The sequence below is a fragment of the Bufo gargarizans genome, chromosome 1, assembly GCF_014858855.1.
Source record: "Bufo gargarizans isolate SCDJY-AF-19 chromosome 1, ASM1485885v1, whole genome shotgun sequence".
Taxonomy (NCBI): domain Eukaryota; kingdom Metazoa; phylum Chordata; class Amphibia; order Anura; family Bufonidae; genus Bufo; species Bufo gargarizans.
The window spans coordinates 492,744,058-492,764,707 of record NC_058080.1 but is presented as its reverse complement, the minus strand read 5'-3'; the positions used below and the strand labels follow the sequence as shown (position 1 = coordinate 492,764,707).

Sequence of the window (20,650 nt, the reverse complement as noted above, 5' to 3'; positions counted from 1 at the left end):
GTCACCAGATCTCAACCCAATAGAGCATCTTTGGGATGTGGTGGAACAGGAGCTTCGTGCCCTGGATGTGCATCCCTCAAATCTCCATCAAATGCAAGATGCTATCCTATCAATATGGGCCAACATTTCTAAAGAATGCTATCAGCACCTTGTTGAATCAATGCCACGTAGAATTAAGGCAGTTCTGAAGGCAAAAGGGGGTCCAACACCGTATTAGTATGGTGTTCCTAATAATTCTTTAGGTGAGTGTATATATACAGTGGATATAAAAATTCTTCACACCCCTGTTAAAATGTCAGGTTTCTGTGATGTAAAAAAAGAGACAAAAATAAATGATTTCAGAACTTTTTCCACCTTTAATGTGACCTATAAACTGTACAACTCAATTGAACAACAAACTGAAAACTTTTAGGTAGAGGAAAGAAAAAATATAACGTGGCACATTTTGACTTGGCAAGATTTGCCCACTCTTCTTTGCAAAAACACTCAAAATCTGTCAGATTGCGAGGGCATCTCCTGTGCACAGCCCTCTTCAGATCCCCCCACAGATTTTCAATCAGATTCAGGTCTGGGCTCTGGCTGGGCCATTCCAAAACGTTAATCTTCTTTTGGTGAAGCCATTCCTTTGTTGATTTGGATGTATGCTTTGGGTCGTTGTCATGATGAAAGATGAAGTTCCTCTTCATGTTCAGCTTTCTAGCAGAAGCCTGAAGGTTTTGTGCAAATATTGACTTGTATTTGGAACTGTTCATAATTCCCTCTAGCTTAACTAAGGCCCTAGGTCCAGCTGAAGAAAAACAGCCCCAAAGTATGATGCTGCCACCACCATGCTTCATTGTGGGTATGGTGTTCTTTTGGTGATGTGCAGTGTTGTTTTTGCACCAAACATATCTTTTGGAATTATGGCCAAAAAGTTCAACCTTGGTTTCATCAGACCATAACATCTTTTACCACATGCTTTTGGGAGACTTCAGATGTGTTTTTGCAAAATGTAGCCTGTCTTGGATGTTTTTCTTCGTAAGAAAGGCTTTCGTCTTGCCAATCTACCCCATAGCCCAGACATATGAAGAATACGGGAGATTGTTGTCACATGTACCACACAACCAGTACTTGACAGATTTTCCTGCAGCCCCTTTAATGTTGCTGTAGGCCTCTTGGTAGCCTCCCAGACCAGTTTTCTTCTGGTCTTTTTATCAATTTTGGAGGGACGTCCAGGTTTTGCTAATGTCACTGTTGTGCCATATTTTCTCCACTTGATGATGACTGTCTTCACTGTGTTCCATGTTATATCTAATGCCTTGGAAATTCTTTTGTGCCCTTCTCCTGACTGATACTTTTTAACAATGATATCCCTCTGATGCTTTGGAAGCTCTCTATGGACCATGGCTTTTGCTGTGGGATGCGACTAAGAAAATTTCAGGAAAGACCAACTAGAGCAACTGAACTTTATTTGGGGTTAATCAGAAGCACTGTAAATGATGGCAGGTGTATGCTGACTCCTATTTAACATGATTTTGAATGTGATTGCTTTATATCAGTATGTAAGTTGTGAGTTTTATAATTTTTGAAGGTCTTGAGTACTGTGATGGTATTTGATTTATTTTTAACATTAGTTCCTCCCCTATGCCATGCTAGGAAGTTTTGCCTACTCTCTTAGGTGGTGAATGAGATTGTCCCTTCTCTCTCTCACAATGGACCATGGCACTTGAGGGGTTAATGTTCATGAACTGAGTTATCTCTGATCATGGACACTGCCAGTATGTGTCTGCTGTATAACACAACAGTCACCAGCCGGCTATGGCACCCACTCAGCTCCTGACCAGTCGCCATGTATAAAACCTGCCTTTCAATCACACTCATCACTAAGCCCACTAAAGTGACTCTGGGTTTCATCCCCATTAAAGTGAGTCAGGGAACTCAGAGGAGGGCTATATCTCTTACACACTTATTGACAGTGTGAGGTTGTATGGTTGGTGGGGGAGAACAGTCCTCCCTGAGAGAACACTAATAAGTGTATGGGTAGAGGGGGTCACCACTCATCTCCCTAACACAGGCCAGGCCCAAGTCACATAGCCAGCACCAACTTGTGTGCTGCACTGTCCTGACCTAGGAAACAAATTGTTTGGCTGAGGTTTAGCCAACCAGGCCTAGGCTTATTTCACTCCGCAACGCATATTAGATCGTTCTATGCTGTGTGTGTGAGCATTATGCTGGCGGCAGCTGCGTGAGCTACATATAATTCGAAAGATACGGGTTGGGGATTGCTGCTGTAGACATAAACTTTGATACTCCACGTACTTCTCTTGTATTCTGCCTGCATAACATTGCATAGACAGACAGGATGTTATGTCAGACTAGCAGCACTCTGGTTCTGTAGCATTTAGCATAATGTAACCATCCACATCACTACTAGAGCTCTGACATCCTTGGTTGCTCATAAGATAAGCTGCATATTACATTGTTGAGCTCATGCATTCATTTGGTGCAGGTGCATTCATACTTGGAATTGTGTAGTTACCTGATACGGCATATCCCGCACATGCACAGTACAGATTCCTGGAAATGACAGCAAGCTTTGGCTAAGTCTCTACATAACTTAGGCACATCTAGCACAAGCACAGGGTTATTCAGACCAGCATCTAAAACTCAAGTCTTAATAAATGACCCCAATAGTTTTTAGACACTATAATAGATGACCGCTATGTTTGCTATGACGATGCATTGAGGAAGTAGTTACCGCTTTATATACTTGTATGTTTTCCTTTTTTTATTGTTGGGAAATAATTTTGCGTTTTAAACATTTTCACAGTGTTTATTTCAATTATGAAATTTTGGTGGATTTATTTTTTATTTGGAATCATTTTCCCAGCATTTTAAAAGTCTAAAGTGAAGCCTTTAGCGAAATAACCCAGATGAACGTGTCATATAGAAAGCAAGCTGTGTTTTGATAGCAATGCCACTGATCCCGAACATGCTGCAAAAACACCACATACCAAAATGCTGTGCATGCAGGCGTTTTATATATTTCAATATAGACTTTGAAGTAACATCTGGCTAGAGTGTGTTTGGCCAGAAAAGACTTACAGAAAACAACATGAAGAGCCACTGAAAATATGTTGAAACTGTGTGTGAAACTAGCCTTAAACTGGCTATACACATTATGGGTGTAAATTGTCACTGGCTTTACACCAGAAAACTGGCCTGCAAAAGCTGCCAATATAAACCTCTTTGTGGCCAGGTTCCACAGCTCTTGACATTTTTCAGAAAAGTGGGTGGTATGTAGCCTGGACGTAGTGTAAGGGATTGTAGTCTTGGCTGCCTGTCAAATTTACTATAATTTTTACCACAAACATAAATCACAGCTCAATCTACATCATGCAAGCTACAACACAGGCATTGCATTCCTTGTAGTGGAGAATTCGGGGTGTACCTAGCCTTTCTGCCGCCTGAAGCAAAATCTGAAATAGCACCCCAACCCCCCCAATGACAATTTCTAAAGCTACTTTCACACTAGCGTTTAAGTTTTCTGGTATTAAGTTTCGTCATAGGGGCTCAATATTGGAAAAAAATGCTTCTAGTTTTGTCCCCATTCATTGTCAATGGGGACAAAACTGAACTGAAAAGAACAAATGCTCCAAAATGCATTCCGTTCCGTTTAGTTGTGTTCCCAGACCGGGGAGCAAACCGCGACATGTTGTAGATTGCTTTCCGTCCTGGGATGTGGAGCCGTCATGATCCCCAATGCAAGTCAATGGGGACGGATCAGTTTTCTCTGACACAATCTGACACAATATAAAACGGATCCGTCCTCCATTGACTTTCAATGGCGTTCATGACTGATCCATCTTGGCTATGTTAAAGATAATACAACCGGATTCGTTCATAACAGATGCAGATGGTTGTATTATCAGTAACGGAAGCGTTTTTGCTGAATCCTGATCCAGCAAAAACGCTAGAGTGAAAGTAGCCTTAACCTAACCCCTTCTCTCCAGTCCTACTGTTAAAGACATACTTGGAAAACATTACATACAGTGCTACAAAACATACAGGGTAATACAGCGCCACATACTGTGCCCACTGTGCTTCCCAATACTATACTGCAAAAAGAGATAATCCCCCTTCCGCTGCCCCTCTCTTGCCCCTACCTCATGCTGCCTGAGGCAATCGCCTCACCTCGCCTCATTGGTTGTGCACCCCTGGGAGAATTAGGTGCCATAAGTATGGACCATTTAGTAGCACACTTTGCACCTTAATACTACTGATAGGATATAGTTTAACACACTAGAAAATATATTAAAGTGTGACTGCCATTTCACTACCAAAAATTAAATTCCTAACATATGTGATGCTGAAGGGAAGATATTCATGAAGCTTTATTTTCCAGTTAAAGGGGTTCTGCACTTTCAATTAACTGATGATCTATCCTCTGGATAGATCATCAGCTTCTGATCGGTCGGGGTCCGACACCCGGGACCCCCGCCGATCAGCTGTTTGAGAAGGCAGCGGCGCTGCAGCAGCGCCGCGGCCTTCTCACTGTTTACCGCCGGGCCGCCCGCCCACTGACGTCACGACTTGTATCAAGTAGAGTGGGCTCGGCTAAGCTCCATTCAAGTGAACAGAGCTTAGCCGAGCCCACTCTAGTTGATACAAGTCGTGACGTCAGTGGGCGGGCGGCCCGTCTGTAAACAGTGAGAAGGCCGCGGCGCTGCTGGAGCGCCGCTGCCTTCTCAAACAGCTGATCGGCGGGGGTCCCGGGTGTCGGACCCCGACCGATCAGAAGCTGATGATCTATCCAGAGGATAGATCATCAGTTAATTGAAAGTGCAGAACCCCTTTAATTTTACCTTTCTGATTTCTATTCAGCCCTTAGCAACCCTATTTCTCCGTGCCTCTATTTCAGCATCTTCCTAAGATGGCCTCTGCTGCACTTCCTGTGGTGATCTTTGCAATGTCTTTGAGGCCGTCCTGTATTTCCCTCACTTCCCATAACCCCTTGCTCTCCTCACATGACCAATCAGAATGCAGATAACCTCCCCCACTACCCCAGAGCAGTGTGTATCCTCTCACATACAGCTAACCAGTACTAATTAGCAAGCATTTGTTTTAACCTCTTAATAGTCACCTGTCAGCTCTGCAGCTGCTCTCTCATTCTCCTCCACACTGATAGGGAGCTGGGCGGCTGCTTTCGCTGCTCAGATCTCTGGTTATATTGTTTGAAAGCTGACATTCCAAGCTTTCAGACGATACCAGAATGACAGCAATCTGTTCAGTACAGGGGAAGAGATCACTGATAGAAATCGGGATGCTGTGAATGCAGCTGAAAGTGAAAGTAAATGCAGGTTTTACCCGTGATTTATTCCCGACTCGATTTCTAACAGTGATTTCTCCTCTGTTGCTTGGACTTTAGCTGTCATTCTGGTCTTGTATGAAAGCCTGGAATATCAGTTTTCAAACAAGACCAGTTGCATATTTCTACTACTGCTAAAATTTAGGAGATATCACATCTAAAGCAGCCCTCCCCCCCACTTTCTGCCCGACCCCAGGCACTCAGGGCTGTGCTCCTCCATCCAGTGCTCTCCCCGTCTCTGGTTTATATCAGAGAGGAGACGGCTGTACATGACAACACTGTGAGAAGAGGTCTGCTCAATGTGAAAGTAGCACACATTCCTGGGAGTTATTATAAGGTAAAACTGAAAATGATTACATTTTAAAGCACAAAAGCACTTATACAGCAGGGTGTACTATACTATTAGGGTATAAAAAAATGAAACAGCAGTTACTCTTTAACACCATATATAAAGGAATAAAGAAATGAGGCACAGTTCACAGGTTTGACAGATTCATTTTCAACCGAAAAAAGAGACCTGCTAGTGTAGAAGGTTCCAGGATTTTTCTTGTTCTCATGTTGAGAATGCGGTATAGAAGACTGCATTATTAGATCATCTATGAACATTAGTGAGACTTATAATAAAAGCACTATTAAACCATACCTTGAGGCTTTTTTACAGCCTCAGTGAAGTCTTTGCTCTGATGGGTCACACGACAAAAATATGTGTCTTTGTTCCAGCTTTCTATAGGCACATTCAGCAGGATGCTCCCAGAATACATTCCATTTTCCTGCTTCATTGATGTGAACACATTGTCCTTATTATCTAATATTTTCCCATTTTTTAACCACACGAGGTTTGAGGCCTGTGGCCAGCAGTTGTTAATGATGCACAACAATGGGATAGAGCCTGTTGACATATTGCTAGCTCCAAAAGATGTCACAATGTCTGGAGATCTTGGCTCAATAATTTTATCTAGGAGTAAAAAATAAAAAAAGTAAAGCATACGATTGTTACAAAATAGCAGGGTGTTTTGTTAAGTTTTGAAATAAAACAATTCTCAGCTATAACTTAGGGCACCTGTCACCTTAAAATGATGTCTCATCTGAAGGCACCATGTTAAAAAGCAGGAGAAGCTGAGCAGAATGATATACCATTTTGTAGGAAGAGATTGATTATTATTGTAACTTATTGATTGAAATCCTTACTTATAGGACCGCCCACTGGACTCCTAAACCCAGAATGAGCAGATATTTGAATTAGTAAGTTAAAAGGTATAATGAATCATTCTCCACAAAACTATAAAATTAATCTGCTTTATAATAATTCAGCTGTAATGAGTGTTTAGGAGCTGTTAGGAGCATAGAGAAGTGCTACACATGTGAGTCAGAGCAGCTTCCTGACTGTTCAGTGTAAAACAGAAAACAAGAGCAAGAGAGTCTGCAAATACTATATATATATATATATCTCACAGTTAGATGTTACTACATAAAGAAACGTACTGTACAGGGTACTGGGTGGTCAGAAGTCCTGCTTTCTGGGTTGGCTGCAGGGGCCTGGCCTAACAGGATCGGGGCGTGGCTTAGTGGGTAGGAGCGTGGTCACAGTGCGGGACTGAGTAGTCACCCCAGTACAGGGGCTCTGAAGGCTTTTATTACAGCCAACTTCTGACAGGAATTAGCTGTTTGTAGAGATGGAACAACCATGAGATTCCTGTCAGAGTTGGAGTGGGGAGCGGGGAGCTGGCCACTGACAGTAGCAGACTGCACATGCGCTGCTCTTACAGAGTAGGAAAAACAGCAGAGGCGCAACTACACTGCTGGCATGGACGAGCTTGCTCTCAAGCTCCTCCATGTCTCGTGCAGCCATTTGGCTGCAAGGTAGAGCAGGGCTCAGGGCTCACGGCTTAAAATTGAAGAAAAGCCTGCCTGCCACACAGTAGGGGAAAGTATTTAGAGAGTGGAAAACCCCTTTAAGGTTTAGCCACCAAGAAGTGGGGTCGCTCCTTTTCGGCGCGGGTGCTACGCTTGTAGGCAGGGGTAGCTAAGAGAGAAATCGGGGATAAGCAGCCTGACTCCAGCAATTAATGGTTTAGACCCCACTTTAAACCAGGAATGATGACTATTGGATCCCTTATGGCAACGGACTGTGAGTAAAAAAAGGTTAGGTGGAATACATCCATGCCCTATTCAAGTCCTTAAAGTTGATAGAGCTCCTGTTTATAACTTGATACCAGATTGGGATTTTAAGTGTAATACATTGCGGACAATAGAGTGGGATTTTAAGGGAAGCCATTAAACATTATATTTTAAGAAGGGTTATTATTTAATTTCTGTGATTGCTCATTTTAGGGGAACAGCAAAGGGTCTGCAGGGAACGGGCTGTTCTCATGAACGTGGGGGTCCCAGCATGAGGACCCCCACCAACCTGATAGTTATCTCCTATTTTGTTGATAGGGGTACCAGAATACCCCTTTAAAGTTTCTTATCACCACCTGTACCATTTATCTATGGAAAAACTGAAATAACAGATTTGCTTTTCGTCTACAGTACATTGCAATTTATAAAAATCACCATTGTATGTAACACTTTTTACTCAAAATCTATTTTTACTCAAAAACTTCCTGGCACTCACTGACACCTGGATGTTAGACTCTGCCCCTGCCTCTCCTGTTAGGCTCCATACACACATCCGCAATTCCATTCCGCATTTTGCGGAACGCAATTGCGGACAAGAATAGGCATATTCTCTTAGTGCCGGCAATGTGCGGTCCGCAAAATGCAGAGCGCACATTGCCACTGTCCGTGTTTTGCGGATCCGTGGATCTGCAAAACACACTCGGATGTGTGAATGGACCCTAACTCTGTAACCTGTTCAACTCTCAGTCCAGGTAATAGGAAATATGGGGAATATGTGTATTTGTTTCCCCACAAAGATTTTTAACCCCTTAAGGATCCTGCAATATTTTACCTTAAGGACTAGTCAATTTTTTGCTAATCTGTCATGTGTCACTTTATGTGGTGATAACTTTAAAAAGCTTTTACTTATACAGGCCATTCTGAGATTGTTTTCTCATCACATATTGTACTTCATGACACTGGTAAAAAGAAATAAAAAAATTTATAAAAAAAATACCAAATTTACCCAAAATGTGGAAAAATTAGCAAATTTCCAAATTTCAATTTCTCTACTTTTATAATAGATAGTAATACCTCCAAAAATAGTTATTACTTTACATTCCCCATATGTCTACTACATGTTTGGATTATTTTGCGAATGCCATTTTATTTTTTGGGGACGTTAGAAGGCTTAGAAGTTTAGAAGCAAATCTTGAAATTTTTCTGAAAAAATTTCCAAAACCCACTTTTTAAGGACCAGTTCAGGTCTGAAGTCACTTTGTGAGGCTTACATAATAGAAACCACCCAAAAATGACCCCATTTTTAGAAACTACACTGATTTTACAAACTTTGTTAACCCTTTAGGTGGTCCACAAGAATTAATGGAGATGACATTTCTGAATTTCACTTTTTTGGCAGATTTTCCATATTAATAAAAAAAATTCCATTAACAAAGCAAGGGTTAAACACCCCATATGTTGTCGTAACCTGCTGTATGGGCACACGGTATTGCACAGAAGGAAAGAAACGCCATATGGTTTTTGGAAAGCAGATTTCACTGGGATAATTTTAAGCTGTCATGTCACATTTGAAAACCCCCTGATGCACTCCTAGAGTAGAAATTCCAAAAAAGTGACCCCATTTTAGAAACGACACCCCTGAAGCTATACAAAACTGTTTTTAACCCTTTAGGTATTCCACAAGAATTAATGGAAAATAGAAATGAAATTTCAGAATTTCACTTTTTTGGCAGATTTTCGATTTTAATCCATTTTTTCCAGTTACAAAGCAAGGGTTAACAGCCAAACAAAACTCAATATTTATTACCCTGATTCTGTAGTTTACAGAAACACCCCATATATGGTCGTAAACTGTAGTATGGGCACACGGCATTGCGCAGAAGGAAAGGAATGCCATATACTTTTTGGAAGGCAGATGTTGCTGGACTGGTTTTTAGACACATGTCCCATTTGAAGCCCCCCTGATGCACCCCTAGAGTAGAAACTGCAAAAAAGTGACCCCATCTTGGAAACTAAGGGATAAGGTGGCAGTTTTGTTGGTAATATTTTAGGGTACATAGGATTTTTGGTTGCTCTATATTATAGTTTTTGTGAGGCAAGGTAACATAAAATAGCTGTTTTGGCCCCATTTTTTATTTTTTGTTATTTACAACTTTCATCTGACAGGTTAGATCATAGGGTATTTTTATAGAGCAGGATGTTACAGATGCGACAATACCAAATATGAGGTTTTTTTTGGTTGTTTGTTTCAGTTTTACAAATATTTTTTAGTGTCTCCACATGCTGAAAGCCGTAGTTTTTTTAAAATATTTTGGGCGATTATCTTAGGTAGGGTATAATTTTTGTGGGATAAGGTGACGGTTTGATTGGCACTATTTTGAGGGGCATATTACTTTTTGATCGCTTGCTATTACACTTTTTGTAATGTAAGGTGAGAGTAAAAGGCTTTTATTTTTTACGGTGTTCACCTGAGGGGTTAGGTCATGTGGAATTTTTATAGAACAGGTTGTTACGGACGCGGTGATATCTAATATGTCAACTTTTTTATATACTTAGGTTTTACACAATAACAGCATTTTTTAAGCCGATTGTCTTAGGTAGTGTATCCTTTTTGGTGGTATAAGGTTACGGTTAGATTGGTACTATTTTGGGGGGCATACACCTTTTTGATAGCTTGGTGTTGCACTTTCAGTGATGTAAGGTGACAAAAAAAAGTTTTTTTAGCACAGTTTTTATTTTATTTTTTTGACGGTATTCATTTGAGGGGTTAGGTCATGTGATATTTTTATAGAGCTGGTCATCACGGATGCGGCAATACCTAATATGTCTACTTTTCTTTTTTCCCTATTTTTTACAATTTTGTTTTACTTTATTTCGGGAAAAGGACACTTTTTTTTCACCTAAAACTTTTAATTTTTTTTGTAAAACTTTAGTTCTTTTACTTTTTTCTACACTTCTTTTTTGTCTCACTCTGGGACTTCAACTTTTGGGGATCTGATTCCCTTTACAATGCATTACAATACTTCTGTATTGTGATGCATTGGCTGAAAGTGTATTACAGACTTTAATACACTTACAGCCTGTTTGCCTGTGACATCCAGGGGGCTGGTTCTCACAGGTTCTCCCGGAAGGCAGCCACAATACCTAAAGAAGGCATCGGGCTGCCTTCCCTGCCATCAGGTCCCCATCACAGCAGCGCTAAGACCTGATGGAAGCTCCGATCCCCGCAAGGACATCACACGCGCTGACCACGGCACATCAAGTGATTTCACCGATGCCAGCGCATGCAGCAGGAGTCCGGCTATCAGTGACTGCTGGACCCCTGCCATGGATCGGGCGGCCGCATCTCCTGCACCCGCCCGATCACAGCACCGTACTTGTACGGCGCAGGTCCTCTATGGGTTAAAGGCCACACAATCAGATTCTACTACATATTGCAGTCATTAACCAGCCTCCGTGCTTGGCCAGTCTCTTTATTGATCACTTTGCTGCCAGACTCCCACATTTACTTTCCTGTGAATTATTCACACCCTTAGCCTCATGCACACGACCTTTGTTGTGTTCCGTGTCCGTTGTTCCGTTTTCTGTGATTTTCTGCGGACCCATTGACTTTCAATGGGTCAGTTGAAAACTCGGCTAATGCACCGTTTGTCATCCGCGTCCGTGATCCATGTTTCCAGTCCGTCAAAAAAATATGACCTGTCCTATTTTTTCCACGGACAACGGTTCACGGACCCATTCAAGTCAATGGGTCCGTGAAAAAACACGGAGGCACACAAGATCGTCATCCGCGTCCGCACGTCCGCGTCCGTTTTTTTCCTATCATTTGCAAGGCAAACTTGACTTAGATTTTTTTTCACTTTCCTTCATGTCTGGTGATCCTCCAAAAATCAAGGAAGACACACGGAAACAAAAACAGAAACGGATCACGGAACAACGGAACCCCGTTTTGCGGACCGTGAAAAAATACTGTCGTTTGCATGAGGCCTTAGGCTGGGTTCACACAGGCGTCACATTTTGGCTCAGGATGCATCCCGGTTGCATTGCGGCAAACCCGCACGAGTAGGTACGCAATTTCAGTCAGTTTTGACTGCGATTGCGTTCCATTGTTTAGTTTTTATCGTGCGGGTGCAATGCGTTTTTCATGCGCGTGATAAAAAACTGAATGTGGTACTTAGACCCGAACTTCTTCACTGAAGTTCGGGTTTGGGTTCGGTGTTGTGTAGATGTAATTATTTTCCCTTATAATATGGTTATAAGGGAAAATAATAGCTTTCTTTAATACAGAATGCTTAGTAGAAGGTAAATTGAGAGAGGAAAAAATAAAATAAAAATTAACTCACCTCCTCCAATTGATAGCGTAGCTGCTGGTCTCCTGTTCTTTCTTCAGGACATGCCAAAGGACCTGTGGTGACATCACTGAGCTCATCACATGGTCCATCACCATGGTGATGGATCATGTGATGTATCATGTGATGAGCACAGTGATTGCAATGCATGGCCACTGACCGTGGGGCAGGCCCAAAGGGATTGCAAACCCATTTACTAAAATGGGTCCGCGATCCTTCCGTTCCGCAAAAAGATAGAGCAAGTTCTATCTTTTTACAGGGCGGAAGCACAGAATGGAACCCCAGAAAGCACTCTGTAGTGCTTCCGTAGTGTTCCATTCCGTTCTTCCATTCCGCACTGTTCTGCATCTCAGGATTTATGGACCCATTGAAATTAATGGGTCCACATCCATTTACGTTCTGTTTTTTGCGTTACGTATACGGATCATATACGGAACCATTCATTTCAATGGATCCGCAAAAACAACGGAAGGTACTCCGTATGCCTTCCATTTCCGTATTCCCATATTTCCGTTCAAAGATAGAAGTTGCATAACGGACAAGGATAGTACTGTTCTATTATGGGCCAGATGTTCCGTTCCGCAAAAAATAATAGGACATGTTCTATCTCTGAATGGAACGGAAATACGGAAATGGAATGCATACGGAGTACATTCCGTTTTTTTGGCGGAACACTTAAAAATTAACGGTTCCGTATACAGAACGCAAAAAAACAGAACGGAAATGAAAAAAAAAAACGTTTGTGTGCAAAGGCCAAAGACATACGGTCGTGTCTAAGAGGCCTTAGGGCTCATCCAGATATCGTATAAATGGGTCCGCATATGTTTTACAGAACAGATATGGACCTATTCATTTCAATGGGGCCATAAAAGATGCGTAGTTCTGTTCCGTGGCCCTGCAAAAAAGATAGAGCATGTCCTATTCTTGTCCGTGGACAAGAATAGGTATTCTTATTATAGTGCTGTCCATGTGAGGTCCACAATTTGTGGAACGCACTCGGGCCAGTATCCGTGTTTTGCGGATTCGCAATTAGTGGACCGCAAGACAATACGGTCGTCTGAATGGGTGATTTCAATATTGACATTGAAAAACTGCTAAACTTTTCTACCTCATTCTCTCTAAGGCAGTCTCAGATCACTAAGTTATCACCTGAATGCTGTATGTATTGTACTGTATGACTTCAGAAACTCATCTTCCCTATCCTTTCACCTCCTGAAAACCCTCCACTTGCATGAATAGAAATATACCTGACATCAACTTGGCCCATTTATAAACACCCCAAAAACTCTCTCCCATTTCCTGCCTCTCCTTCTCAAACCAGACCACAGTCCACTATGATCTTACTCCCAATACTTTCAGGTACTGTAAATGGCAACCTTAGTATACAAAGATGACGTTCTGCATGTCTTGAGGTTCTGTCATACTCTCCGTAAAATATCCCATAATCCTCCTCATTTTCTCAGAAGAAGCTAAGGCGAAACATACGTTGGAGTTATCTTCCTCCCCTGGTTGGTAGTATTCTTATACATGCATGTTGTTAGGGTTTTACCTGGGGTTGGCTTGGCAATATTAGTACCTGGAACTTTTTAAGCCAGGTACATCTCAATAAGTTAGAATATCATTGAAAAGTTAATTTATTTAAGTAATGCAATGCAAAAAGTGAAACTCATATACAAACCGGATTCCCAAAAAGTTGGGACACTATACAAATCGTGAATAAAAACTGAATGCAATGATGTGGAGGTGCCAACTTCTAATATTTTATTCAGAATAGAACATAAATCACAGAACAAAAGTTTAAACTGAGAAAATGTACCATTTTAAGGGAAAAATATGTTGAATCAGAATTTCATGGTGTCAACAAATCCCCAAAAAGTTGGGACAAGGCCATTTTCACCACTGTGTGGCATCTCCCCTTCTTCTTACAACACTCAACAGACGTCTGGGGACCGAGGAGACCAGTTTCTCAAGTTTAGAAATAGGAATGCTCTCCCATTCTTGTCTAATACAGCCTCTAACTGTTCAATCGTCTTGGGCCTTCTATGTTGCACCTTCCTCTTTATGATGCGCCAAATGTTCTCTATAGGTGAAAGATCTGGACTGCAGACTGGCCATTTCAGTACCCGGATCCTTCTCCTACGCAGCCATGATGTTGTGATTGATGCAGAATGTGGTCTGGCATTATCTTGTTGAAAAATGCAGGGTCTTCCCTGAAAGAGATGACGTCTGGATGGGAGCATATGTTGTTCTAGAACCTGAATATATTTTTCTGCATTGATGGTGCCTTTCCAGACATGCAAGCTGCCCATGCCACACGCACTCATGCAACCCCATACCATCAGAGATGCAGGCTTCTGAACTGAGCGTTGATAACAACTTGGGTTGTCCTTGTCCTCTTTGGTCCGGATGACATGGCGTCCCAGATTTCCAAAAAGAACTTTGAATCGTGACTCGTCTGACCACAGAACAGTCTTCCATTTTGCCACACTCCATTTTAAATGATCCCTGGCCCAGTGAAAACGCCTGAGCTTGTGGATCTTGCTTAGAAATGGCTTCTTCTTTGCACTGTAGAGTTTCAGCTGGCAACGGCGGATGGCACGGTGGATTGTGTTCACTGACAATGGTTTCTGGAAGTATTCCTGAGCCCATTCTGTGCTTTCCTTTACAGTAACATTCCTGTTTGTGGTGCAGTGTCGTTTAAGGGCCCGGAGATCACGGGCATCCAGTATGGTTTTATGGCCTTGACCCTTACGCACAGAGATTGTTCCAGATTCTCTGAATCTTCGGATGATGTTATGCACAGATGATGATGATAGATGCAAAGTCTTTGCAATTTTTCGCTGGGTAACACCTTTCTGATATTGCTCCACTATATTTCTGCGCAACATTGTGGGAATTGGTGATCCTCTACCCATCTTGACTTCTGAGAGACACTGCCACTCTGAGAAGCTCTTTTTATACCCAATCATGTTGCCAATTGACCTAATTAGTGTTAATTGGTCTTCCAGCTCTTCGTTATGCTCAAATTTACTTTTTCCAGCCTCTTATTGCTACTTGTCCTAACTTTTTTGGGTTTTGTTGACACCGTGAAAATTTGAATCAACGTATTTTTCCTTTAAAATGATACATTTACTCGGATTAAACGTTTGATCTGTCATCTACGTTCTATTACAAATAAAATATTGACATTTGCCATCTCCACATCATTGCATTCAGTTTTTATTCACAATTTGTTTAGTGTCCCAACTTTTTGTGAATCCGGTTTGTATCATAGATATTAATTAGACACACAGTAATCTATTTCAAACGTTTATTTCTGTTAATGTTGATAATTATGGCTTGCAGCTAATGAAAACCCAAAAGTCATAGGATATTATATTAGACCCTCCACTTGCATGAATAGAAATATACCTGACATCAACTTGGCACATTTATAAACACCCCACGAACTCTGCCATTTCCTGCCTCTCATGCAGAAACCAGACCACAGTCCACTATGATCTTACTCCCATACTTTCAGGTACTGTAGATGGCAACCTTAGTATATACAAAGATAACTTTCTGCATGTCTAGAGATTGTCATACTCCCCGTAAAATATCCCATAATCCTCCTCATTTTCTCAGAAGAAGCTAAGGCGAAACATACGTTGGCGTTATCTTCCAAAAAGTGAAACTCATATATCATAGATATTAATTACACACAGTAATTTATTTCAAGTGTTTATTTCTGTTAATGTTGATGATTATGGCTTACAGCTAATGAAAACCCCAAAGTCAGTATCTCAGAAAATTTGAATATTATATAAGACCAATTAAAAAATATATATTTTAATACAGAAATGTTGGTCTACTGAAAAGCATGTACATTATATGCACTCAATACTTTTGCATAAATACTGCATCAATGCGGTGTGGCATGGAGGTGATCAGCCGTGTGCACTTCTGAGGTGTTATGCCCAGGTTGCTTTAATAGCGGCCTTCTGCTTGTCTGCATTGTTGGATTTAGTGTCTCTTGTCTTCCTCTTGACAATATCCCATAGATACTCCATGGAGTTTAGGTCAGGCGATTTTGCTGGTCAATGAGGCACAATAATACCATGGTCATTAAACCAGGGATTGGTACTTTTGGCAGTGTGGACAGGTGCCAAGTCCTGAAGGTAAATGAGATCAGCATCTCCATAAAGCTTGTCCGAAGAGGGAAGCATGAAGTGCTCTAAAATGTCCTGGTAGATACCTGCGCTGACTTTGAACTTGATATAACAGAGTGGACCAACACCTGCAGATGACAAGGCTTCCCAAACCACCACTGACTGTGGAAACTTCACACCGAATGTCAAGTGTTTTGATATCTTTACATTTTCCATTGTATGCTGTATGGGCTGGTTGTCGGATACGTATGGGTGTGTGTCTAGGTCCATGTGTTGGTATGGCAGGGCACATTCACCTGGGTCTCGTGCGTACTGGCTGCGGATACTTGTCGGTGCCGTGTGTTGTGCGTACTGGCCGTATTTGTGTGATCATGACCATTGTGGTTGCATCTCCTCTCTGTTCAGCAAGGCAGGGGTTAATTGCCATTGCTTGCAGTCTACCTTGTAGGGGTTAATGCCTCTTTCTCTTCGTGTGCACCTGTCTTACTAATGTGCCCATTAGGCTATATTAATTCCTGAGTTCTGTCATTGGTCTCTTGAGTGCTATGACCAGCCTAGGTTTTGCATTCATGTCATGTCTTTTCTTCTCTTGTCTTTCTCGTCTGCTGTACCATGTTTTGCCTTGTTCCTTTTGGAATCTGTCTGTGTCCTTGTCATAGTCAGTGCCCTAGTTCTGAGATCAGCAGCCTCTGGCACCACAGCTGTGGTGAAACTAGTTCTGGTAGTCTGTTCCTGTATTCCGTGTCTCCAAGTGCATGAAGTCTGGTGTCTGGATACCTAATCTGTTCATCTGCCAGTGCTCCGTGTCTTGTCTGTTTCCTGCATTAGTGTTTGCCTTGGATTTGCCTGTGCTCTGGTTCTGTATTATGTCATGTCTGTGTTCCTAGTGCTTTGCACTGTAGTTTCTGTCTCGAGAAGGTAAGCTGCCAAGTACACCTGGGACCATTCCAGAAGGTAGTAGTCTGGTTGCAGGGTGAATACTGAGGTGGTGCTACAGTAATGCCCTTAGGTTTTGGCCTAACATCAAACCAGGTACTTAGCACAGTATTCATGATCCGTAATATCAATAACCATGCTTGTGTGTCTCTCTATTGTTCCTCCAGACTCTGGGACCCTGATTTCCAAATGAAATGCATTTGAAAACAGGACTTTGGACCACTGAGCAGTCCAGTCCTTTTTCTCCTTAGCTCAGGTAAGACGCTTCTGACATTGTCTCTGGGTCATGAGTGGCTTGACACAAGGAATGAGACAGTTGTAGCCCATGTCCTGGATACATCTGTGTGTGGTGGCTCTTGAAGCACTAGCTTCAGCCACTGTCCACTCCTTGTGAATCTCCCTCAAATTCTTGAATGGCCTTTTCTTGACAATCATTTCAAGTGTTATCCTGTTGCTTGTGCACATTTTTCCACCACAATTTTGCCTTCCGTTCAACTTTCTGCTAATATGTTTGTATACAGCACTCTGTGAACAGCTATCTTCTTTTCCAATTACCTTTTGTGGCTTACCCTCCTTGTGGGACCATTTAAAGGCTTTAGGAAATCTTTGCAGGTGTTTTGTGTTGATTAGCTGATTGATTGTGACACCATGAGTAGTGATGAGCAGACCCGTGGATGTTCAGGCTCGGCCAAACTTCGGGTCAAAGTTCGGGTGTGGGACCCAAACTTGACCAGGACTTGAACCTGAACCCCATTGAAGTCAATGGGGACCCGAACTTTGGTGTACTAAAATGGCTGTAAAATAGTCATGGTAAGGGCTAGACGGCTGCAAACGGAAGCAAAATGGGCATAAGAGCCGGACAATTGCCCTGCAAACAAATGTGGATAGGGAAACTTTGCAGTTCGGATTCGCTCAACATTAACCATGAGTCTATAATATTGAATCACAATATTCAAATTTTCTGACATACGTTTCATTAGCTGTAAGCCATAATCATCAACATTAAGAGAAATAAAAGCTGGAAATAAATCATTCTGTATGTAATGAATCTATATAATATATGTTTCACTTTTTGAACTGAATTATGGAAGTAACTTATTTTTTCAATGATATTCTAACTTATTGAAATGCACCTTTATATGCACTTTATGCTATTAGGTACCTTCCTTCCAGGGGCGTACATAGAAATCACTGGCCCCATAGCAAGTATCTAAATTGGGCCCTCAGGCCCTATTCACAGCCCCTCCAACTACCTGTTCCTGGCCAGTATATACAGCAGGATACTGATATGTGAGGTATGAGCTATAAATTACAGCTCGTACTTCACATGTCAGTACACTGCTGTATATACTATGTATCTTATTATACTGCAGCTATCGTACCTTATAACAGATATATCAGTACACTGCTGTATATACTATGTATCTTAATACACTGCAGCTATTGAACCTTATAACTGATATATCAGTACAATGTTGTATATATTATATATCTGGACACACTGCATCTCTTATACCTTGTACCTCACATATCAGTACACTGCTAGGTATACTACATACATGTGTCCACTGCATCTATTATACAGTATAATAGATGCAGTGTGTGTAGATATGAGCAAAAATATGGAATGGGGTGCAAATGAAGAGAAAGGAGGACATCCTCTTACCACTCCATTCAAGTCTCAGTGGACAGCTCATCCTGCAGTTCTTCTCCATGCTATTGTAGGTTGAAGGACCTGTGATGATGCTCTGTGAAGTTTCTTTACTAGGAGTACTTAACCTATGATGCTAAAGATTGTCATCACAGGTCCTGCCAGATGCTCCTATCTAACCTGGAAACTATACCATTTTTTGTGCAGTTTCTTTACTGGATGTACAAGACCTAGGATGACATCATCACAGGTCCTTTAGCTTTCTCCACTGATGATAGGGATACCATACTGCACAGTAATGAGTGTAATCAGGGGCCGGGGACTTTGGTTTGTTTGAACTTTTCCCCATGGGCCCCATAGCAGCTGCGTGGTCTGCCTCTATTGGAGGTACACCACTGCTTCCTTCTTGCTGCCAGTTTAAAAGATTGTATTTCCATTTTATTTGTTGTACTTATTCCTTTGCATTACATATCATTATAATAGATCACTAGAGAGGTGTATGATATATTTTAACATCCACTGTGTATGTACAGTATTTTTCCACATTTTGAAGGGGTTTTCCAGGATTTTAATATTGATGACCTATCAGTGGGGGTCCGACACCTGGCACCCCGCCTATCTGATATCGATGATCCTGAGGATAGGTCATCAGTATTAAAATCCCGCAAAACCCCTTTAATGTATTTTATTATTATTCTGATTGTTAATACAGATCTATTTTTAATATAAGATGTACTGTATGGTGATTTTCTGTAGGTGTATATAGCATAAATATATTCATGCGGTGGACTATTACATCATTTCTCTAATTTCCCTCAATAGTGATTTTGGTGTTTAACCCATCAATCTTGGACCGTCTCTATATTTGAATCTGTAACAGAGAAAGAAGTATCTGCGCTTCACCCTCTGGACACCGAAAACACCTTTCCTCTTGATCCCATTCTTTCATTATGTCAACTTCTTTCTCTCATCTGGAATATTCCTTTGTGTAAGGCCTCATGCACACGACCGTTGTTTGGGTCCGCATCCGAGCCGTCGTTTTGGCTTCAATGGGGCGCAAAAGATGCGGACAGCACTCCGTGTGCTGTCCGCATCCGTGGCTCCATTCCGCGGCCCTGCTAAAAAAAATAACATGTTCTGTTCTTGTCCGCGCTTTGCGGACAAGAATAGCCATTCATATTGCCGGCGCCCGTTTCGTTAAGCAAAATGCAGAAGGCAACACGGCTGCTTCCGTTTTTGCGGATCCGCGGTTTGCAGACCGCAAAAAATGGCAAAGTTGTGTGCATGAGGCCTTAGTATGCACACACTATAGTTGACATAGTTTTACTCCTAAAATAAGTAAAAATGTTGGCACATTTTTTAGTACATAGGGCTCATTTAGAGCACTTACTTTTCTGTGATGCCATGCCCTGTTTTCACAAAGGGGCAAAGCATAAATGTGCTGCAAAGAATGCACGCCAGTTTTTTGGTGAAAAATGTGCCAAAATACTGGTGCATTTTCAATTGTATATCTACCTCATTTTCCCTGAGGAGGTTGCACATGCTCAGTTCAATCCTTTAATTGCCACCAGCTATATCTACTGGTAGAAGCTGTGACATTTAGGCTTAGTTTACACAAACGTGTGTGATCTGTGGCCGTATTGCTGCCCGCAAATTGCGGGCCGCAATACACGGCCACAGTTCCGTGTGCATTCCGCATCACGGATGCGGACCCATTCACATCAATGGGTCCGCAAATCCGAAATCGCGGAACGGCCGCACGGGACGGGACCCCTCGGAAGCACTATGGAGTGCTTCCAAGGGGTTACATCCCGTACCTCCGTTCCGCAAAAAGATAGAACATGTCCTATCTTTTAGCGGAACGGGCGGATCGCGGACCCATTAAAGTGAATGGGTCCGCGATCCGATGCGGCTGACCTACGGCCGGCGATCGTGCATTGCAGCCCGCTTTGTGTGAACTCGGCCTTACAAGGAGAAGGACACTTCCTCTGAGCCAGCCTGAAGAGACTCTAGCAGAGCAACTGGAGAAAAAAATGAGTTGAGCTCTGGTCTCATATGAGGTACAGGGGTGGTTCAAGCTTTGTCAGAAAGAGATTGTCAT

General features: G+C 42.0%; 1 protein-coding gene and 1 gene segment (V, D, J or C); both read right to left on the bottom strand.

Annotated features, from left to right (window-relative positions):
* The window catches only part of LOC122923246, a 386,426-nt gene that overhangs the window by 122,801 nt on the left and 242,975 nt on the right, over window positions 1–20,650 (bottom strand).
* Window positions 1–20,650, bottom strand: part of LOC122923226 — a 151,474-nt gene that overhangs the window by 35,307 nt on the left and 95,517 nt on the right. The window contains exon 6 of the mRNA XM_044273988.1: window positions 5,991–6,302. Within this exon, the coding sequence (XP_044129923.1) occupies window positions 5,991–6,302 (312 nt within the window). The remainder of the gene's footprint in view (window positions 1–5,990; window positions 6,303–20,650) is intronic.